General features: G+C 43.2%; 2 protein-coding genes and 1 pseudogene across 2 annotated transcripts; 1 reads left to right on the top strand and 2 right to left on the bottom strand.

Annotated features, from left to right (window-relative positions):
* The first annotated feature begins 6,026 nt into the window (after window positions 1-6,026).
* LOC136492880 (uncharacterized) lies at window positions 6,027-6,703 on the top strand. Its single transcript, XM_066488933.1, has 2 exons — window positions 6,027-6,333; window positions 6,433-6,703. The coding sequence occupies exons 1-2, from the start codon at window positions 6,126-6,128 to the stop codon at window positions 6,483-6,485; spliced, it is 261 nt and encodes an 86-aa protein (XP_066345030.1). The 5' UTR covers window positions 6,027-6,125; the 3' UTR covers window positions 6,486-6,703.
* Window positions 6,704-7,456: 753 nt separating this feature from the next.
* Window positions 7,457-10,674, bottom strand: LOC136493328 (binding partner of ACD11 1-like). Its single transcript, XM_066489398.1, has 5 exons — window positions 10,547-10,674; window positions 9,105-9,217; window positions 8,955-9,030; window positions 8,440-8,523; window positions 7,457-8,352 (listed from the first exon to the last, which is right to left on the bottom strand). The coding sequence occupies exons 1-5, from the start codon at window positions 10,550-10,552 to the stop codon at window positions 7,687-7,689; spliced, it is 945 nt and encodes a 314-aa protein (XP_066345495.1). The 5' UTR covers window positions 10,553-10,674; the 3' UTR covers window positions 7,457-7,686.
* Window positions 10,675-16,445: 5,771 nt separating this feature from the next.
* On the bottom strand, window positions 16,446-17,816 carry LOC136492127 (uncharacterized; annotated as a pseudogene).
* Between the last annotated feature and the right edge of the window lie 1,539 nt (window positions 17,817-19,355).

The following is a 19,355-nucleotide window of genomic DNA, read 5'->3' as shown; positions in this document are numbered from 1 at the left end:
ACACTTTGATAAACTATGTTAGCACTTAGGGTTTCATCAATTCACCAAAACCAAACTAGAGCTTTCAATCTCCTACTTTTTGGTAATTGATGGAAACTCTTTCATAAAGATATAAATTAAAATTTAATTGAATTCATGTTGCTTGCCCAAGCATATTTACAATGTGTAAAAGAATATGAACAAGTTTCATGAACTCCAAATGATAGCAATTGCTCCCCCTACATATATGTTAAGAGTTTGGATAGAAGCTTGCACATATGCTTAGATAGGAAATATAGGAGTCAATGTCTACCAAATGATGCTAAGGTATAAGAGATGGACCTTTGAAGCGTGATACCAATTGGAGTGCACCAATATATCATCCTTAGCACCATTAGTAACTAGACATACACAAAAACTAGAATACCCCATGAGATCAACATTACAAGCAAAGGTCTAGTTTTCATAGAATAAATATAAGTCTAGTTATTTTAGCCTATGCATGCTAATTTTTCATTTCATCATTCAAGCCTATAACTAGCATACACCACACAAGCATGGATATTGAAATTTAGAACTTGTGCCATGCAAGTAAATATATGAAATGCACATTTAAATGCAACAAACAAGTTGATGAGCTTGCTCCCCCTACTTGTGTATAATTTTGATTGATTGATCCCCTTACAATGTCATTTTATTTGTTTGCTCCCCCTATCTTTACTATCTTTGTGAATTTCTCCCCCCCCCCCCCCTTTGTCAACAATTAGCATAAAGGAAGGGCTCAAATTTTAGATAGATTGGAGTGAATCCATGTGAAGTGAGGATCATGTTTCTAATTTGGTTCAATCTAGATTACTTGCAAAAGATATTTAACTCGGTTTGATTCAAGGACAAGCTTCTTCACACCTCCAAATAAGGGTTATCTTGTACCATGTTGAGTTATACACTTAGAGCTCATTTTCTAGATCAAACACTAGGTTTACAAGCCCACAAATATGTCATATGCTACCACTAGATTATTTCAAACATACAAGCAATAGTGGTACCATACAAGCATCAAATTCATTTAATTTTCATGAATGAGCCTAGGACATGATAGGAATGACTAGATGCAGTAAATAAGTCCTTAGCAATGGATGAATGACATGACAATCAACTTTACCTTGCTTTGCTCGAAGGAGAGGCGTGTCATATAATGGGGGGTGCATCAACACATATTTGAGAAGTCAAGTATGTTCAATTCATTTCTTAGCTTGCAAAACCTCTTTTCATCAAGTGGCTTGGTGAAGATATCGGCAAGTTGATCTTCGGTGCCAACACTCTCAACGCAAATGTCTCCTTTTTGTTGGTGATCTCTTATGAAATGATGGCGGACATCAATGTGTTTTGTTCTTGAATGTTGAACCGGGTTGTTGGTGAACTTTACGGCACTCTCATTGTCACATAGCAATGGCACTTGCTTGAATTTAATTTTAAAATCACTCAAAGTAGCCTTCATCCAAAGTACACATCTGTTTCTTTGGAGCTTTTCCACAATAATATTCCAACTGCAAGTGTTAGCTACTGTTGTGGATTTTACTACACATCTCGCTAAGACTTAACTTTTGTACCCTCAACTATTTGAGAGTTCTTATTCTTTCTTACTCAGCATAAGGCCTATGATACTTTACAAAATTGCAAGACATTCTCAACTCAGTTCTAGTGATCTATATCTGAACTGGACTTATGTCAAAATATCCCAGATACTTAAACTGCGTTATGGTAAGTTCTTACTTGTACTTGTACACCTAGCAAGCTTCTAATAGCTAAAACATATGGAACCATGTCCATTTGATCAATCTCATATCGGTTCCTGAAACACTTAGAGTTCCCAAAACTATTACCCTTGACTATAGGAGCAGACGTAGGTTTATTCGCATGCATACTTTACTTCTCTAGAATCTTTTCTAAGTATGCCTTTGCGATAGTCCTAATACCCAATTTTCTTTTATCTTGGTGAATTTCGATTTCTAAAACCAATGACGCTTTAACAGGATCATTCACTTTGAAATTTGAGAACAAAACTTCTTCTTCTCCAATGACAGATTAACATCACTACTAGTGAGTAGAATGTTATCTATTCACAGGATGTGAAAAAAGAATTTTTCATTCTTGAACTTCACATAAACGCTATTGTCCTTCTCATTTTCTTTAAACCCAAACTTTCTTATCATTTCATCAACTTTAAATACTACTGTCTAGAGACTTACTTTTAACCCATAGATGGATTTTGTCTTGTAGACCCACTAATAGCCTACTATTTTGTCTTGTAGACCCACTAACAGCCTACTATTTTGGCTCAATTAGGAATTACTTCTAATTTTCAAACATCGTTGGTACTCATCGAATTCATTTCAACTTTCATAGCTTTTTGTCATTTAAACGAGTAAACGCTTTTTATGGCTTCTTCAAATGAGGTGGAATCACCCTCTATTTAAATTTATTTACTAACATAGACTTTATAGTCATTGGAAAAACTTGTTTACTAATTCTTTGAGACCTTCTGAGCCCTCATTTACTGGCACTTTCATATGGGGCTGTTGTTGCTCTCTATTTGCCAAGAGGCAATTGATTCTATAGGCTCATGTATTATAAGATCCTTGTTTATATTATTCATCTTCTTCGAAAAGCCAACAACATGTGTTGTATAAGTCTTACAACATCAACAGGTATTAAGAGATTCATTGTTTTTGAATCACTGAAGTGGGCATGCAGTCCCGCTTCTCTTCAAGTCTTAGGTCTCTACATCCTCTATATATCATGCTCCTCTAGATCTTCCCATCTTTTCTAAAGATAGTGTATCTTCAAATATCTTATTTTAGGTTTAATCCGTTAAAATTTCATATGGCGCTTTAAGCACCACCTTAACATTTTTTAGACTGACTACGCTACTTTTCTATTGGAACTTTAAAAACTCTAAAAATTTAGCTATTTTTTCTACTTAGGGGTATCATTGTTGTAACCGTTGTACTCCTCTGATGGTCACATTCATCTTAATTAATCTTTATCTCACTCGTAATGAAGAGTATCTTTCTTAATTGATCTTTATATTTTTCTCCCCCTCGAAATATGGCATGAACTTTACTGCCATAATTTCGATAACTATTCAGAAAGTCTATAAATGAGGAGACACTTATAACTTACTTTATTCACATGATTGTGTCATGTAAACAAAGTTATTTCTTGATCCGTTCAGTAGTACACTTTCCTTAATTCACTTTAAGAACTCAACGAGGTCTTTCATTAGTGGTACTTTTGTAAGTCACACTTGCATCTTTTCTTATCTTTTGGTTAGTATTGACCATGACTATGCATTTCTATTGTGCCAAGGTCAATACTAGGACAGCATAAAAGCTACCCAAACATCTCTCGCTATGCGGGATACAAAACATGTGAATCATCACAAAACTTCTCTCGCCATACAAGATTGACTAGCATAAGTACTATGCCAAAACTTCTCCCCATGCGGGATAGATCTATACGAAAACTTAGTCATGACGACTAAAACTTCGCTTATACTTCATTTTCCAATTAAACCTTCCCGTTGGTTCCAATTTAATCAGAAAATTAGTAAACTAACAAAAAACTGTTCTGAACTGGCTTGACTTAAGCCTTTCCATTCATATACCCCAGCATTGCAGCCCGTTGGCATACAACCGAGTGATCTCGGTTAATATAAAATATACAGTATGCTTCTACATCAATTCTACATCACCGTTGGATAAAAAATAGAATTAATGCATAAAAACTCATAAATTAACTTGAAATCCATATAACTACTCTTCAAAATTAAATTCTCCCGTTGATTCGAATTTAATTAGAAGATAATCAACATAATTGCAGTGGAAACTTAATAATGAAATACATTCTTTTAGTTTAGGAGCATTTCTAGGTCCTTATCAACTCTCTGAAAAATTCACCACGTTGGTGTAAAATTTTTTAGAGATTTAAACTTCAAACTTAAATTCGTTATAATATTGTCATCATCAACGTGGTCAGAAAATGAAAATACCATAATCTTAAACAAAAAAAACCGACTACTCCTCTAATTAAACTTTTCCGTTGGTTCTAATTTAATTAGAGGATCAACATAATCGTAATTTACTAAATATTACTGCTCTTCAAATTAAATTCTCCAGTTGGTTCGGATTTAATTGGAAGATAATAAACATTAAACTTTGCGGCAAAAATATGAAAATTTTCTTTATCTACTTTTCAGAAGCATTTCACTTTACTCATCTACTCTATGAAAAAATTATCCCGTTGGTTCAAATTTTGACAGAGATTTAACATTAAAACTTGATTAAAGTTCTTCAAAAATTTGCTTATGAAAATAATAAAACAAAACAAAGAAATGTCACTGTGCCTATTGGGCTGAAAAAGCATTCATGCTCTGCGTGCCGTCACAGCCCAGCACGAAACCATGGTCCAGCAGCCACGTGCGCCGTGTTGTCCCCGCGCCCAGGCCGCAACCTAGGCCCGAGCCAGGAATTCGGCCCACACGTGCGCGCCCCGCACCGCTCCGCCTGGGCCGTAAGCTGGCCCGGTCATCATCGCCCGTCCGTTTCGATCGGATGGTCGAGCGCGCCGATAGGGAGAACAAAACCCCGCCCTCCCCGGCCTGCCTCCCCAAACCCTAGAATCGGTCATTCTTCCCCTTTTGACTCTCTCTCGCCGAGCGGCAATAGCGGCAGCGGCCACGGTGGCCGGCGGCGCCGGTGAGGAGAAACTCCGCCGGAGCAGATTCGGCAGCTCTCCTCTACTTCTTTCTTGCTCCCCTTCTCTTCTGTCCTAAGAGCGCCCCGATGGAGCGACGGTGGAGCAGCAGCCGCCCGCGACGGCCAGAGGAGATGGTGGCACCGTCGCGCGTCCCTTCGCCTGTGCGCGCGTTCACCCGAGAGTGAGCGCGCTGTCGTCGAAGGGTTGTGTTGTGGTGCCCTTGACCCCGAAGCCCGAGGCGTAGGGCGCTCGGTGGCGTGACCTCCCGGCCGGCGGCTTGGGTGGTTCTTCCCGCGCGACATCGGAATAACGCCGGCGGTGGTGAAGCGACAGGTGAGCCCCAGGTAGGCCCCTGTCCCGTTTGTCCTTGCTTCTCTCTCTAGGGTTAGGTCTTAGGGTTCGGTCAAACCCTAACCGGCCAAATCCAAACCTGTTGTTCATCTTCTTTCTGAAATCGTTCTTCTTTTCTACCCCAACACGTGATCTACACACTAGATGGCCTGGCTCTGATACCATTGATAGGATCATTGTACCTCTAGAATCGTAGATCAGAGGATAAACTGCTCTTAGATGGGAAACTGTTGATGTATCTCGCCCTAGGGCAATTGCGGCCGTGGTGCCGCAACGACGTAGCCTCTGTTGTCGTAGCAGCGTAGGCGCGGTGGTGGCGATGCAGAGGCGACAGTGAGGTCGGTGGCGGCTTCCCGTCGCTGGCAGCACCTTATCTCTGGATCGGTTCGCGTTGGGGAATAGTCGGTGGGGCGCCTGGTAGCTCAAGAGAACCTCGTGTAGTGTGCCCCGGCCCCCACCTTTTTTTTGTGGTGTTGTGTGACGGAGGACCACGAACCATGAAGCGGTTGGGCACCCCCGATCAGAACGTGGATCCAAGGGCCCAACTGGGCCCATTGGTGGAGATCATAACTAACACTCAAAGCACACCAGACTGTTTTGTTTACTGAACTTCTGATTTCTGAAGCAACGCGAGGTGGTAGTGACGAAAGCAAATGCTTCAGAATATGTTTTCTGAAGGTTCAATTGGGAGGCTTCAGATTAACAGCATCTGTCCGTGTATTCAAAAGCACCAACCTATTGTTAACTGAAGCAAAGCGAGGTAGCAGTGCCTGAAAGCAAAGTGAGGCACGTGAGGCATGCGTGAAAATGGGAAAAGCGTGAAGAAAAATCTCACTTAGGCCTTTGATAATACTGTTCTACAAGCGTGTATATATACACACACAATAACCAAGTTTATTATTAATGTACATGTACATACACTCGCACATCACCGGGCATATACCTTCCCCGGCTTAGGGTGGCTGTTTTCGTCGTTTGTTGCAGAAGGTGATAGTGATTTGTAGGCGTAGGCGCCACCGACCTTGATTCCGGACAGAATGCAGAGGCAGCTGAGCATCTCTTCGATGCCCAAGCTACTGCCGGAGGAAGGCGCCATCGGTGACGACGACGACGTCGAGGCGAAGCCCGAGAAGGCGCCGGCCCCGCGGTCGTCGGGGAAGGAGCGGTCCGTGCACCTCATACCGCTCATCGTCGTGCTCTGCTTCCTCCTGCTCTTCCTCTGCTCCCACGACCCCTCTCCTTCTGGTACGTGCGCGCGTGTATTTATTTTTTTCTACATACATGTGCTTTTCATGTGTGTTCATGTTTCATCTTTGTTCACAATCTGTTGTTTTTGGTCTTCAGATATGTCGAGTTTTGGGAAGAAGGCTGGGAGCGCGAAGGTCAGGTTGCTCTGATCGTGGGAGACGACTGAACAAATTAACGATGCAGCAACAACATTTGAGATATTTGCTTTTATTTCCAGTTTCCCTCTTCATACAAATCATGTATTTGATATTTTCTTCTCAAATACGAAACATAAACACGGATCTCTATGGAGCTTGTCCATGCCAGTAAATAAATGCAAAAGCACAATGGTAGTATCAGAAGTTCAGAAATCTGATCGTCTGATAACATTCAGTTCTGTTCTGTGGCTTTCGTTTGCCCTGCCCTTGCCATACTCATTGACAACTTTTTTTTTAAGAGCCATCGGCAAGAAGCCAGGCATGTTCTTGGCTAGAGAAGATACTCATTGACAACTGTGGGTACCTCCAAAGAAAACATGAAAATGGCAACACATGTAAATGTAGCCATCCTAATCTTTGCAAGCGTCGGCGCCTGGTGCTTTGTGTGGCACGGTGGCCCAACTTTGCCTACCATTTTCAGGCATTATCGTCGCTGCAAGCGCTAGCTATACACGACAGGTGGCCACACGCTGTTGCAGAATCCTATCTTTTGGCTGAAAAGGTAAAGAAACGCAGAACGAAAATAACGAGCTGGGCGCCGGGCTTATCGTTACCGGACTCGGCAAGCTACCAGATTTCAGAAAATGAACATGGGCATTCCTGCAGTGTCTTAAGTTCCAACTTTCCAGGCTCAGTGGCATGATACTCCAAATACGAGATTGATCATTTTTTTTCTTTGATACCATGGTCTTTTTTTTTAAACTACAACATCCAAACAGGCAGGCCAACTGTCCAAATAATTCAGTCAGGTTCCAGAATGCTGCTGCTTCAGGAACGCAAATGTGCAGCCTCCGGATGAAATACTGCTGCTTCAAGGAGCGCAAATGTGCAGCCTCCATGAAACTGCAGCTCCCTCGTTAACAGCCATAATAATCTCTCAAACAGAAGCAATTACCAGGAAACAATAGATGGAGAAACAACAGCACAACTGCAGAAGCATTAAATTTCATTTTCCCACTGCCGAGTAATAATGATTAATTGATAAAAACGTACCAGGTACAAATTGCAAACTCCTTTGGGTCCCAATAATTTTCAACCTTCAAAGAGGTTTCAATCTGAAGATGGCAACCACAACACCAAGGAATGAGTTCAATGGCTACCTCATTTCATGTCTATTTACATTACATGCATGTATGGAGCAAAACTGTATCACTTATATTACCAAACCCTGCGCAGCTTCTGGCTTTTTAGGAACATCAGCTGGTGGAGAGGCCTCGCTGGGCTCCTCATCTGTAACAGCAGGGACAGTCACCGTAGAGATGGGAATTTCTTCAGGGGTTTCAGCAACATGTATCTTCATGAATTCGCTGTCCAATTCCCTGTGTGTTGCAGGGATCTCTGAGATGTTTGCTTGTGCAGGCCCGGCCTCAGCATTCTTGTGCTCCTGCTCAACTGCTATCTTCTCCTTAGCCTTTGCACCGACATCGTTGGCTGCACTGGTGACCTTGCTGAAAGCACCAGTTACCCATGCTGCTCCGGTGAGGACATACCTGTTCTTCATGATAGCAGATCCGGCAGTCGAGACACTCTGTTCAGCAGCTGCCAGTGCTGACTTTGTCTTCTCAGAGACTTGGTATTTCTGATCCATTTCCTTCACTTTATCATTTACAACTGAAGTACCAACACTGATCTTCTCACTTAGGCCGATTCTCTTGTCAAAGGAAGATACTCTAGCTGTGGCAGTTGACGTGAGTTGATGCTTCTCATCCAAAGCTTTTGCTTTGTCCAGTGCATCCCTACCAAGGATAAATCCCTTTGCCAGCATGGTCCCAACAATGTCCTCAGCCTTTTGAAGGGCAGAAGGTTTTGTGTCTTTGGGCTGGAGGTGAAAATAATGTTACAAAGCTGTACAGTAACTACAGCAATACCATGTTGTAATTTGTAAATGGTATGGCTCTAATCATACCTCAAGAGCAGCTAAAACAGAAGCTGGTAGCTCATAGTCATTGGCTGGCGTGACAATTACAGCCATATCAACTATTGTGGCCCCCTTTGATAGCAATCAAAGCATACGTTAGAATTTGCCTGATGTCTATTTGCAAACAAACTTCTCATTGACATCAAAGACAGCTTGGCTTTCAAGCTACAGGCCTACAGCTAATAGGTCAAGGTAGACACAATGTTGAAAAAATAGATGGAACATTTGGCTACGTAAAAGGCAACATTCAATGAGCAAGCAAAGATATCACATGAAACAACCAATGAAAGAGGGATACAGTCTTTGGTTGGGACTTAAGAATATCATGGCAACAAATTGCAGCACAATGGCACACTGATAAAATTCAGATGATTACCCCATTAAGTGCGATAAAAAAATGCATACCATACTTTCATGATAATACAGCCAGCAAATCATCAATCCATGAAAATACACAAAAATTTTGAGGCCTCCAAAACTTTCAGATGAGACAAAAGAAATACCGTGAGAAGCATTGCCGTCTCAGCTCCTTGATTGTCTTTAAAAGTAATGTAGGCAACTTGAGAAAGCTCATCGCCACTGCATAGCACTATATAGTTAAACACATGTTATAGCACAAGGTGAAAAATAGGCACCATATATATGGTACTAACCTCTGCATTTCAACATGCACAATGTCGCCAGAAAAGGAAAAGAATTCCTTTATATCACGCTGTGCTGCTTTCAGTGATACATTGCTCACCTTCACGGTACTAAGCGTGCTTGTCTACAAAAGTTAAATGGCAGAAAATGAACAGCTAATAAGTGGTATTGTGGATCTATGGGGCCATAGAAAATAATAGAATAATCCACCCCAACAGGCCTTCCTTTAGTATAATTAGAAAAGAAAGAAAGAAGATAAAATGGAAAAATCAGTTAGACACTAGCACAGATGCATTAAGTTAACACATACTAGCATACCCCATAAGTATGAACTTATTCATATAATACACAGCATCAACATGGATCTCTGCTTCACGCATAGAAAATCATTTCATTTAAGTTAACTACAATTGACGGATGGCATAGTCCGGGCCTTTTTCTCATGAATATCATATGACGATATATTGGATGGCTAAAAATAGTCAGGTACAGCCATGCACATTATCAATCATGCCCCCTCTTCTGATTTGAGTGCTAATATAGGTCTTTATTTCCATTGTTAAAATAAGAAATGCACTTCAGTAAAAGATTTTCATGTTCTCATATCCATACATGTTTCTCGTGTGTGCGTTTGTGTGTGTGTGTGTGTGTGTTGCAGGTGGTGGGGAGACAAATATGTATCCTTGATTATTCTTTTTTTTGTCGCATTCATTAAACTTTACCTACTGCACTTACTAGACAATGACATATCAATAGCACATTAAACCTCCACAAATTAAATACTGCATATCAACTTAATAGAAGCACTTGTGCCAACTTTGCTTAGAAGGTTATACCCATTTTATGTATACAGAGGTAAGCTTGATATTCAACTGAGTTTGTTTTTTTTCCTCGCTTTCTTGATACCTCTTAAAAGGCATTGAGGAAAAAAAAGTAATAAAGTGGGAGTTAAACCACACACACCACAAATCTTTGAGCATAAGCAAGCCCAAGATACTTTAACTAAACACTACAAGGTAGACAAATCAAGCACAAACAGTGATATGACATATGACCAAGCACTTCAAATCATCAACAGATATTTATGACTCCAAACACCACATTTCGAGGACTTGACAAGGTACAATGTCTACAAAAATAAACGAGATTTGACTATAACCAACAACCATCCTGCATGTCAATTTCGCAGTTCCACAGACGCTCTAGTTTCCCCCTTTCGCTTCTTGCCAATAGTTCCCCCGTTTCTTTGCTACTTGGACAGGCTGGGGAGATGCGGCTAGCACTGGAGCATAATCCACAAGTCGAAACCTGCCCCCAAGCTCTCCGCCTCCGAAAACGAAATAAAAAAAACGGCGAGCAGGTGCCTCCGGATCGGAAATGCCACGGCACACAAGCTCGCGAAAGAGACGAGTAATCAATAGGTAAGCAAGGAGAGGGGAGACCCAGTGCTCACCGCCATGGCTTCCGCGGCGCGATGCCGAGATCTCGAACCCTAAAACCGCTGACTTGAATCGGAGAGCGGGGAGTAGAGAGTCCAAACTGGAACGGCCGTGTCCAGTGGGCGGGGTTTATAGAGGTCCGAGCGCGGAGGCGGAGCACGCGGCGCGGCGGTGCCATCGAGACGACGTGGGGCGGTGACGTGGCGACGTGTGGGGCACGCCCGAACTGGGCCCCACGCTCTTTCGGCTTTTACATTGGGGTCCGGTCCAAGTCCATGGGGCTCTTGCGATCTGACCTGACTTGTCGCTGCGAATCCGATGTGGGTCCGGGTCGTCGCCACGGAGATCCGACCCGCGTCAGGTGGGCCTCGGTAATTCATGGGCTGAAATATGCCTCGTAGCTCCTTAGGCCCATATGACCGGTACGGATTAACGCAAATAACACGCTGTTCTTGTTCTTTTATTTTGATGGGATAAGATAGTAATAAATGAATAATACCACATGGACTGGTGGGATGGAAGAACAGAAACGGGGAGTAAATAAAATATACGAGGTACCCTGAAGAATAGAAACGCCGTGCGCGGTATGCGCACATTAGGGCAGTCCCAACAGAAGAAAGTGACGTGGTTTTCATAGCACAAGAAATCATCTATAGAAACTCACAGTAGATGTATCTTTGTATAATAATTATTTTCTCTTTTTCTCTCTCAACTCTATCTTTTTTCTTCAATAGGAGTGTGGCACGGAAACTGTGGTTTCTTCCCAATGACGATTTCATAGTTTCTTGGTGCATTGGCTCAAGAGAAGACCTGATTTCTTCATGAGGAAACAATTTCTAGGAATTTTGCTCTCTTTCTTCATTAATTACGTTGTCATGTCAGCATTTTGCCTACGTGGCAAGTTATTTAATGAGGATAGAAACCATCATCAATATATCATTGGGACGGACAGTCCTAATGAAAGAAACTAGTAGTTTCTATAACATAGAATACCGTACCAAAAAAGTATTGCTTCCCAACCCATGGTTTCTATGAGTAATAATTATTTTCTCTTTCTCTCTCCCAACTCTATCTTCTTCCTCCAATGGGAGTGCGGCACGAGCCCGCTAGAAACTGGTGGTTTCTTCTCAATGACGATTTCATGGTTTTTTTGGTGCATTGGGTCAAGAGAAGACATGATTTCTTCATGAGGAAACCATTTCTATGATTTTTGCTCTCTTTCTTCATTAATTACGTTGCCATGTCAGCGTTTTGCCTACGTGACAATTCATTTAATGAGGATAGAAACAATCATCAATACATCATTGAGACTGCCCTTAGCATCGGAAAAAATTAACTAGACAGCGCCAAGGACCAATCTCAAGGTGGCCGGGAAATATGGACGTCTCATCAATTTTTGGCGAAGGGCACGCTTTCGAGCGGCCCTACCAATGTTTGATCAAAATGTTCGCGACTCATATGCTAGGCAGAACATAACCTTTTTCGGTACCAACGGTGAACAAAGTTTCCAAATTCCAAGTAAAATAACGGTAACTAAAATACGGTGAACAAAGTTTCCAAATTCCAAGTAAAATAACGGTAACTAAAATACCTATATTTATAGAGCTGTGTTACTGTGCTTGGCCTTGAAAATTATTTACCGTCGTCATTAATTGTATTTAAGAGCTGTTTAGTACTTTTACTCCCTAATGGAACGTGCGAGTCACGAAAACGCCTTCCTGGGGTCGCCGCAGCCCCTCTGCTGCTCCAAACCGGCAGAAGGTGCGCGAGAGATATCCTCGTCGCTCGCCTCGCCGCCGTTGGTTTTCCCAGTGGTTGCTGGCGCCCGTTTGCCAGGGCCATGCCCCTGGGAGTGCGAGCAGTACGCTTGTTTTCCGTGTCCCCGTCTTCCCGATGAAGCAAGCCAACGCGTCGCCGACGGCCGTGTGACCAAATCGCCATCTGATAATCGGAGGTTTGGCACTACCTCTGATCTGTGCAGACTGCAGAGCGGAGGCCAGTGCCCATGAAGGAGCAGGCCACAGGGTGCCTAATTCCTGTCTTCCTGATTCCTAATTCCTATAGTCTAAAGAACTGGACATTGTGTGCATAATTAAGCTTCTATGCTATTTTGAGCAACTACGAGCAGTAGAGAGAAATTTTGGTTTACCTTTTTCTGTTTCTGATCTTTCTTGGTGTTGTGATTAGTACCTGAAGGTCCAAATAGCTCAGAATAGAACAGGTTTTCTATGCAGAGAAGGAATCTGGAATTTCGTTGCAAAGAAAAAGAATGATTCACGTTGGGAAGCTGCTGGATTGTTCCTTTCGTGTACAAGGAGGGATCTGCGGGGGGCCGTGTGCTCTAGGGAACCTCCGCGCCAGAGCCTGTGCCGGCGAGCCGCGCTTGGCCGGGGGGTTGCCGCACCGTCCGCAAAAAGATGACGGAGAGAGCTGCAGGATACGATAAGAAGAGACAGAGCGCACACCAGAGATGACGAGGAGCTCCTAAGGGCACTCACAGTGCAGACTCTACCATAGAGTCTAAGTCTATTTATTACCCTCCTATTTATTATACTTTGCTGATGTGGCAGTCTATTTATTGGAGAGAGAGGAAGAAAAAACTAGACTCAAAGTCTTATTTAGACTCCAAGTCTACGATATCTTCGAGGTAATAAATAACTTAGACTCTATGGTAGAGTCTGCACTGTGAGTGCCCTAAGATTGTGAAAATACTATGGTAGCCTTTGGATTAAATTTAGAACTAGTTCCGGACCCACATATATCATAGGTTCCGGCCTACAACTTAAATTCCTCTATATTGGTTCTTCTTATTTTTTTAACCATTAGATCTATTCAAACGGATGTCTCTAGTTTTTTCCAAGCGCTATAAAATTCCTCATATTTATATATATATATAGATATAAACAATAACTAAAATAGTGTTATAGCCTAGGTCACCCCTACTAGCATTATATTATATATGTTATATCTATATCTATACCTAATAATAAAAAGGCAAAATTTCTAACTATTTTTTTCCATCTATTTTTTTCGTCCTTCTCTCCTAACTACTGGTAGTTGAAAGTTTCTTCTATCTAGACTTATATGACCACCCTAGATAGTTATAACAAATATATCTATCCGAATCTGAATAAACTGAATAGAAATAGGAATCCTAATTCAAATAGAAAATAAATTAGACAAAATCTTATTTTACTTTCTATATAGCAAAGCCTTGTTTTGTTTTCCTTTTTCCGTCCGTCTTGAGTGTTTTTCTTTCTTCGCGCCCTTCAGCACCTACGGACTTTGGAAAAAAAAATATTTTTTTATTCCTAAACTACCCTTTTTCCATCGTCCATCGTTTTTGAGTTGCCAAATTCATTTCTTGGTCCGTAAGATATCTTCGTTCTCCGTCCGTCATTATATAAGTGCTAAGCATGCACACATGCATGCCTGCCTTACGATGTCAGACCTGTTAGTCCGTAACGTATTACATGAGACACCGTCAACAAATCAGACTATTGTCTAAAAAAACTTAACACGTCCTACACCATGCCACGGTTTCCACCCAATTATAAGTTAACTATTGCTTTATGTACACGAAAACAGATAGAATAGAAGAAGCATATATAATCAAACAAGCAAGATAATTTCATATGTGAATCTAATAGTAGACCGTGCATGGGTCGGCGACGGCATCGGAGCTGCTGAAGCGGCCGCCGGAGGTGCGGGTGACGGCGGCGCATGGGCCTTGGGACCAATCAATCTCCTGAGACCTACGTTACCCCGATACACCGAGATAGGGACGTATCCCATATCGGATACTGATACGGATACAACAAGGATACGCGTTGGATACGTATTTGATTCGCCTTTGAGCTGGTAGCAATGGAGCAATATGGATATTTTAGTTTGCAAATGGAGCAATATGGAATTTGCAGATGAGTATTATACATGATTAGATTATTAAGTTTGGCAGCCTGCAGTCTTAAAAAAAAGTTTTATGAATAAATAATTGATTCCCTTTTTGATTTCACCTCAGCCGTGGCAGTAGGGATACTGTATAATTACCCGATGAAATTTTATAAATGATTAGGTCTATGTATAACTAAATTGCATTTGAGCTCATAAAGGATCCTATGTCTAATCTTAGGTAAACCGTGGTTGCTACAGAAATATCCTGTTTGAAATAGCTTAAAAGTGGTTATCACTGGCAGAACGCGACAGCCATGCCAAACGTGCCGTGGTTTTTATGATTTTCTCCCCACATCCGGCCACGGAAATGCGGGATTGCAACTGAAGTCCTGATTTTTGGTACCGCGACTCGCACACCACGGATGGCATACCGCACTGCGCTGTGAGCACGCACAAGCCGAACCAAACACAATCAATGCGTGGCGAGTAAAATCAAAGCCACACTTATGACAAAAGTTTGACAAGAAAATGAGATTATGACATGTGAAAAGGGTTCAAGAAAGTGTGGTACACCGTAGTTGTGATAGTGAAACAAAGAACTACCTAAAAAACTATGATGTAACAAGTTATGGTTATGAACCAAACAGACCCTAAACCCCGCGATCGTTTTTGCACTCTTAAGAAAAAATCAACTCCTGTTACAATGCACGGGCATATTTGCTAGTTATATATAAAGATAAAGTAAACAATAGAGGATTCGCATACTACTGTCGGTGTCGAGAGATGATAGGCACAAGCACAGAGCTGAGACCGTTGCGACTCATAAGGGCAGCTCTCTGCAGCTCCATAGCCTGTAAAGCAACGAGTAAGTGAACTAAAAGGAGACAAGTACAATGAAAGGCGGGTTATGTGCAAATTTACAAATATACTTAATTTTTACGGATTATATACTAATCCGTAAAATTTAAATTTATTTGTGGGTTTGCAAGAACCCACCTTGTATCGCTAAAGTACAACACTACTATTAGCAGTTGCAGCTATGTGCGTGGTGAGTTGCAACCTGGACCTTTGTCAAGAGTGACTTCCTTCTACACAAGCTCCTTCTGAAGAATCTTGGCCTCGCTGACCACTCGTAGACAGCTATCCAAAGACAGAGGACTTACACGGAGGCGATCAGTCACCATGAAGTTCTTCACATATGCAGAGTGGTGGCCACTTTTCCCTTCAGGCGACTTTGGATCTAACTCGTTTAGCTCTGCAGTTTTTGTATAGTTTTGAGAATTGATGTAGGAGTATGCATATCGTTCAAAATCGTCGCTCCAACTATCTCTTTTTTTATAGCAACCCTAGTATGGTCCCTACTTGAGTCATATAGCTAAATAAGGGGTCTCAGGTCAAAAATCCAACTCCAACAAATCCCCTACTACAAACCCAAAATTTGTTAGTGCACTAAAATCCTCCCTCCAGACCCCATTCTGGTTGACCCAACGCCCCGACCCCCATCCTATCTTTCTCCCCGCGCTGAACGCGCGGTCTCCCTCCCCCGGCAACCGAGCAGCGGCTCCTCCCCTGCTCCGGCGAGCACGCCCCCCTCCCCTTCTCCCCGGCGCGGCTGCCCTTCTCCCTCCCCTTCTCACCGGTCGGCGCCGCTGCTCCCTGCTCCCTCCCCTTCTCACTGGCTTCCACTTCCCCGCACCGGAGCTGGTCGCGATGATGCTGGGCCTCCACTCCGGGGTGCGGCGGGCAAGCGGCCTCTACTTCCGCGCCTCTACTTCCCCACGACCGAACTGCGACGGCGCACGACTCGCAGGCCACTTCCCCGTTGCCCGCTGCACTCTCCTCGGATCTAGTTGTTTTGGCCGAGTTAGTCTATGTCAACCAGGTCCCACGTGTCATTGGCAGCTAAAATGAATTTAGAGGCTCCATTTTAAGGGTCACTGCTGGAGTAATGTCTAAAAAACAAGGGCCCCAAAAGTAGGCGGAGCACCCAAATAAAAAGTAGGGGCCCTGTTCTGAGGGCTACTGCGGGAGTTGCTCTAACCGACTATGATTAGAAAAAACACCAATCTTTAAGCACGTGTAGCAAAAATTGTTTTTTATCTTCCTGGGAGCTACGTATTTCATTAACCTTAGGATCTGGCTAGCGCCACAACCAAAGAAGGTTGACAATTCTGGGGCTAGTAACAGGCTCTTGCATTCTGCTCTCATGCATCCTTCAGCGCAACCATCTATGCTCCTGTAAAGGTTATCGATGCAACCCTTTGGTAGCCGCTGGCGAAATGCCTTAGCTACAGATCCAAGTGGAACGCTCAATAATCCGAAAACGAGATCAACAAAATCATGTCCAGCTTCAGCATACAGTACAGCGGAGCTGGTCTTCGTCTGAAGAACCTTTATCTTCACATGTCCAACCTTGTCGTCTGCCTCATTCACTTGTTCATTGCACAAGTTCGAAGCGACCGAACCGAGGCCTGCGTCGTCAGGTGAGATAGGAACGTTGAGATGGAGCCCAGTTAAAGGTTGCTTGGATGTGAGTGATCTCCTGAGCAAACTAGTTATCTGATTGGAATGTATCGCAAGTAAATCAGTCACACCCAGGTGCAGTGCAAAAATCAGAGTTTAATAATTTGAACGAGAAAATAATCTAGTGTATCTTGTGTAGCGTGATAGACAAAGTGAAAAACCTTCTCTGCAGTGAGCTGGAGGATCGTCTTGTCAAGATCGGCTGGATCCTGAACTCCGAATTTCTTGCAGAGCGAAAGCATGAGAGATGTGGAGGCTGGCCCTACCTGAAGATCATCAGTGGTGATAAACTTCTGGCGTCCCTGGACGAAAACTCCATAATCAGAACCAGCAGCCTCAGTTTTGGCACCATTGTCCGGCCTATCCCCAACGTACTCCATGACTCTGCCACATCTGCGGACGGTGTCAGGGACTGAGCTAAACGCGAAATCGTCACGAGCGCAGCAGCTCGTGTCTTTGCAGACATACACTGCCCTAGGCTTGGTGTCGTGGATGTTCTCTGTTCAGCCGTTAGAAAAACGGCTGATGCTGACTCGTTGTGAGAGAAAAAAACTATTATTTCGCTGAAACTGTAAGGCTGACAGCACTAACCGTAAGCCACGTTGAGCGGTTTCAGAAGCATCGCCTTGCAGGCCTTGGTCTGGAAGTAGTCGGAGCTGAGATCCTCGACGCTCTTGTACATCTCGTCGAGACACCCCATCTGAGACTGCTTGTCCAGAGGCGAACGACGGTGCCGAGAGGCATGGTGAGGAAGCCGAAGAGCACGTCGACGAACTCCTTGTCCGACTCTGCAAAGAGCACCTTCCTCTTCTCCTTGTCGACGAACAGTTTGACTTCAATGGTCGTCTGCGCTTCATTCTTTTCCATGGTGGTGATCTGGCTTGACGAAGTGGTATGTGATCCTTTAGTACGTGGTGTAGCCTGCGCTGAATGGCCCTGGAATCTGAGCAGGCCAGAGTAGAAAATGAAGCGATAGAAGCCCCTTTGCAGTTCGCACGAAGAGTCGACATTGAAGCGCTAGTTACTTCATGGAACTTCTCGTTTTCCGCACGGAGAATTTAGGACTGTCACTGGCTCACTGCCATTCAATCTAGAGGACATCAGTTTGGTAATCGTGTGAACTGCATTTCCTTCATTCCGATGCCAATTTATCGCCTAAAAAATATTGGCCGTGATATGGGCCAGCCTTTCATTCAATTAAGGGCCTCTTTGGCACGGCTTATGTCGGCTTCGGCTTCATCTATTTTGCGCAAATCGAGGCACTGTAGCGTGAAGTCGTTTTGTAAGTTGGGGTTAAAATAAACTAGAAGTCGGAAAAAGTCAGTTTTCTGGCTTCACCGGCTTTGGCTTCACTGATGAAACCGTTTTGGATGAACCGTGCCAAAGGGGGCTTAAGTCGGCCCACTTGTGCATCATAAGGCTTTGTTTCCCGTGTATTATCCTTTGTTCTCCCGTGCCTGATATATTGGCGGAGCTTAGCGAGGGCTAGTGGGCCATGCCCTCCTATGCTAGATCAATTATTAATGAATGTCTTAGGTTTAATACTACTTTATGCTAATGAAATATTATAATTTAGTCCTCTCTCTATTCATGGGCAAGCCCGTCACTGGCGTGATACATCGATTACTATTCAGACGTAAAACAAACGATGACGTGCGATGGCTCAACATCCCATGATGTCCTGTGACACACTCAATCTCCCACGACGTCGCTCGGTGTCTTGCAGCGGCATTCGGTGACGTGCGATGGCTTACTACGGCACGCGAAAACCCGTCGCGGTGCTTGGCATCCTGTGGCAAGGATCGGGATAAATTAGGGCCCGTTTAGATTCTAAAAAATTTTGCGCAGTACTCGTCACATCGAATCTTACGGCACATGCATGGAGTACTAAATATAGACGAAAAAAAAAACTAATTACACAGTTGGTCGAGAAATCGCGAGACGAAACTTGAACCTAATTAGTCCATAATTAGATACTAATTACCAAATACAAACGAAATGCTACAATGAGCTAAAATCCAAAATTTTTTGAATCTAAACGGGGCCTTAGCGCGACCGGTCGCGCGACCCTAGACTCTACGCGCTCCTCACTTCCGCAAGCAGCGTGACCCCAGCCCCCCCCCCCCCCCCCCCCCCCACGCGCTCCTCACTTCCCAGTGCATGTACGGACAGCCTAACAACCATGACGTCATCTGACGCAAACAAAAAAAAGACAATATTTTCTTTTAAACAGCTATAATTTTTTGAATGATGTAACCGTTTTCAATTCTGTCTGCACCTGTGTGTTCTACGTGACGAAGCGAACAAAACTAGACCCCCACTTACCTATGTTTCGAAAATTTTTATTCCAATGGCAATTTATGTGTAAATATGTACTTAGAGTTACTGCCACGTAATATTAAAGTT

This window comes from Miscanthus floridulus, chromosome 11, assembly GCF_019320115.1.
Source record: "Miscanthus floridulus cultivar M001 chromosome 11, ASM1932011v1, whole genome shotgun sequence".
Lineage (NCBI taxonomy): Eukaryota > Viridiplantae > Streptophyta > Magnoliopsida > Poales > Poaceae > Miscanthus > Miscanthus floridulus.
This window is presented reverse-complemented; position numbering and strand designations above follow the sequence as displayed.

Coding starts and splice junctions, on each gene's coding strand:
- LOC136492880 (XM_066488933.1), top strand. CDS start 6,126: ATGCAGAGGCAGCTGAGCATCTCTTCGATGCCCAAGCTACTGCCGGAG. Junction 6,334..6,432: donor CCACGACCCCTCTCCTTCTG/GTACGTGCGCGC, acceptor TTTGGTCTTCAG/ATATGTCGAGTTTTGGGAAG.
- LOC136493328 (XM_066489398.1), bottom strand. Junction 9,031..9,104: donor GTGCATGTTGAAATGCAGAG/GTTAGTACCATA, acceptor AGTGCTATGCAG/TGGCGATGAGCTTTCTCAAG. Junction 8,524..8,954: donor AGACGGCAATGCTTCTCACG/GTATTTCTTTTG, acceptor TTGCTATCAAAG/GGGGCCACAATAGTTGATAT.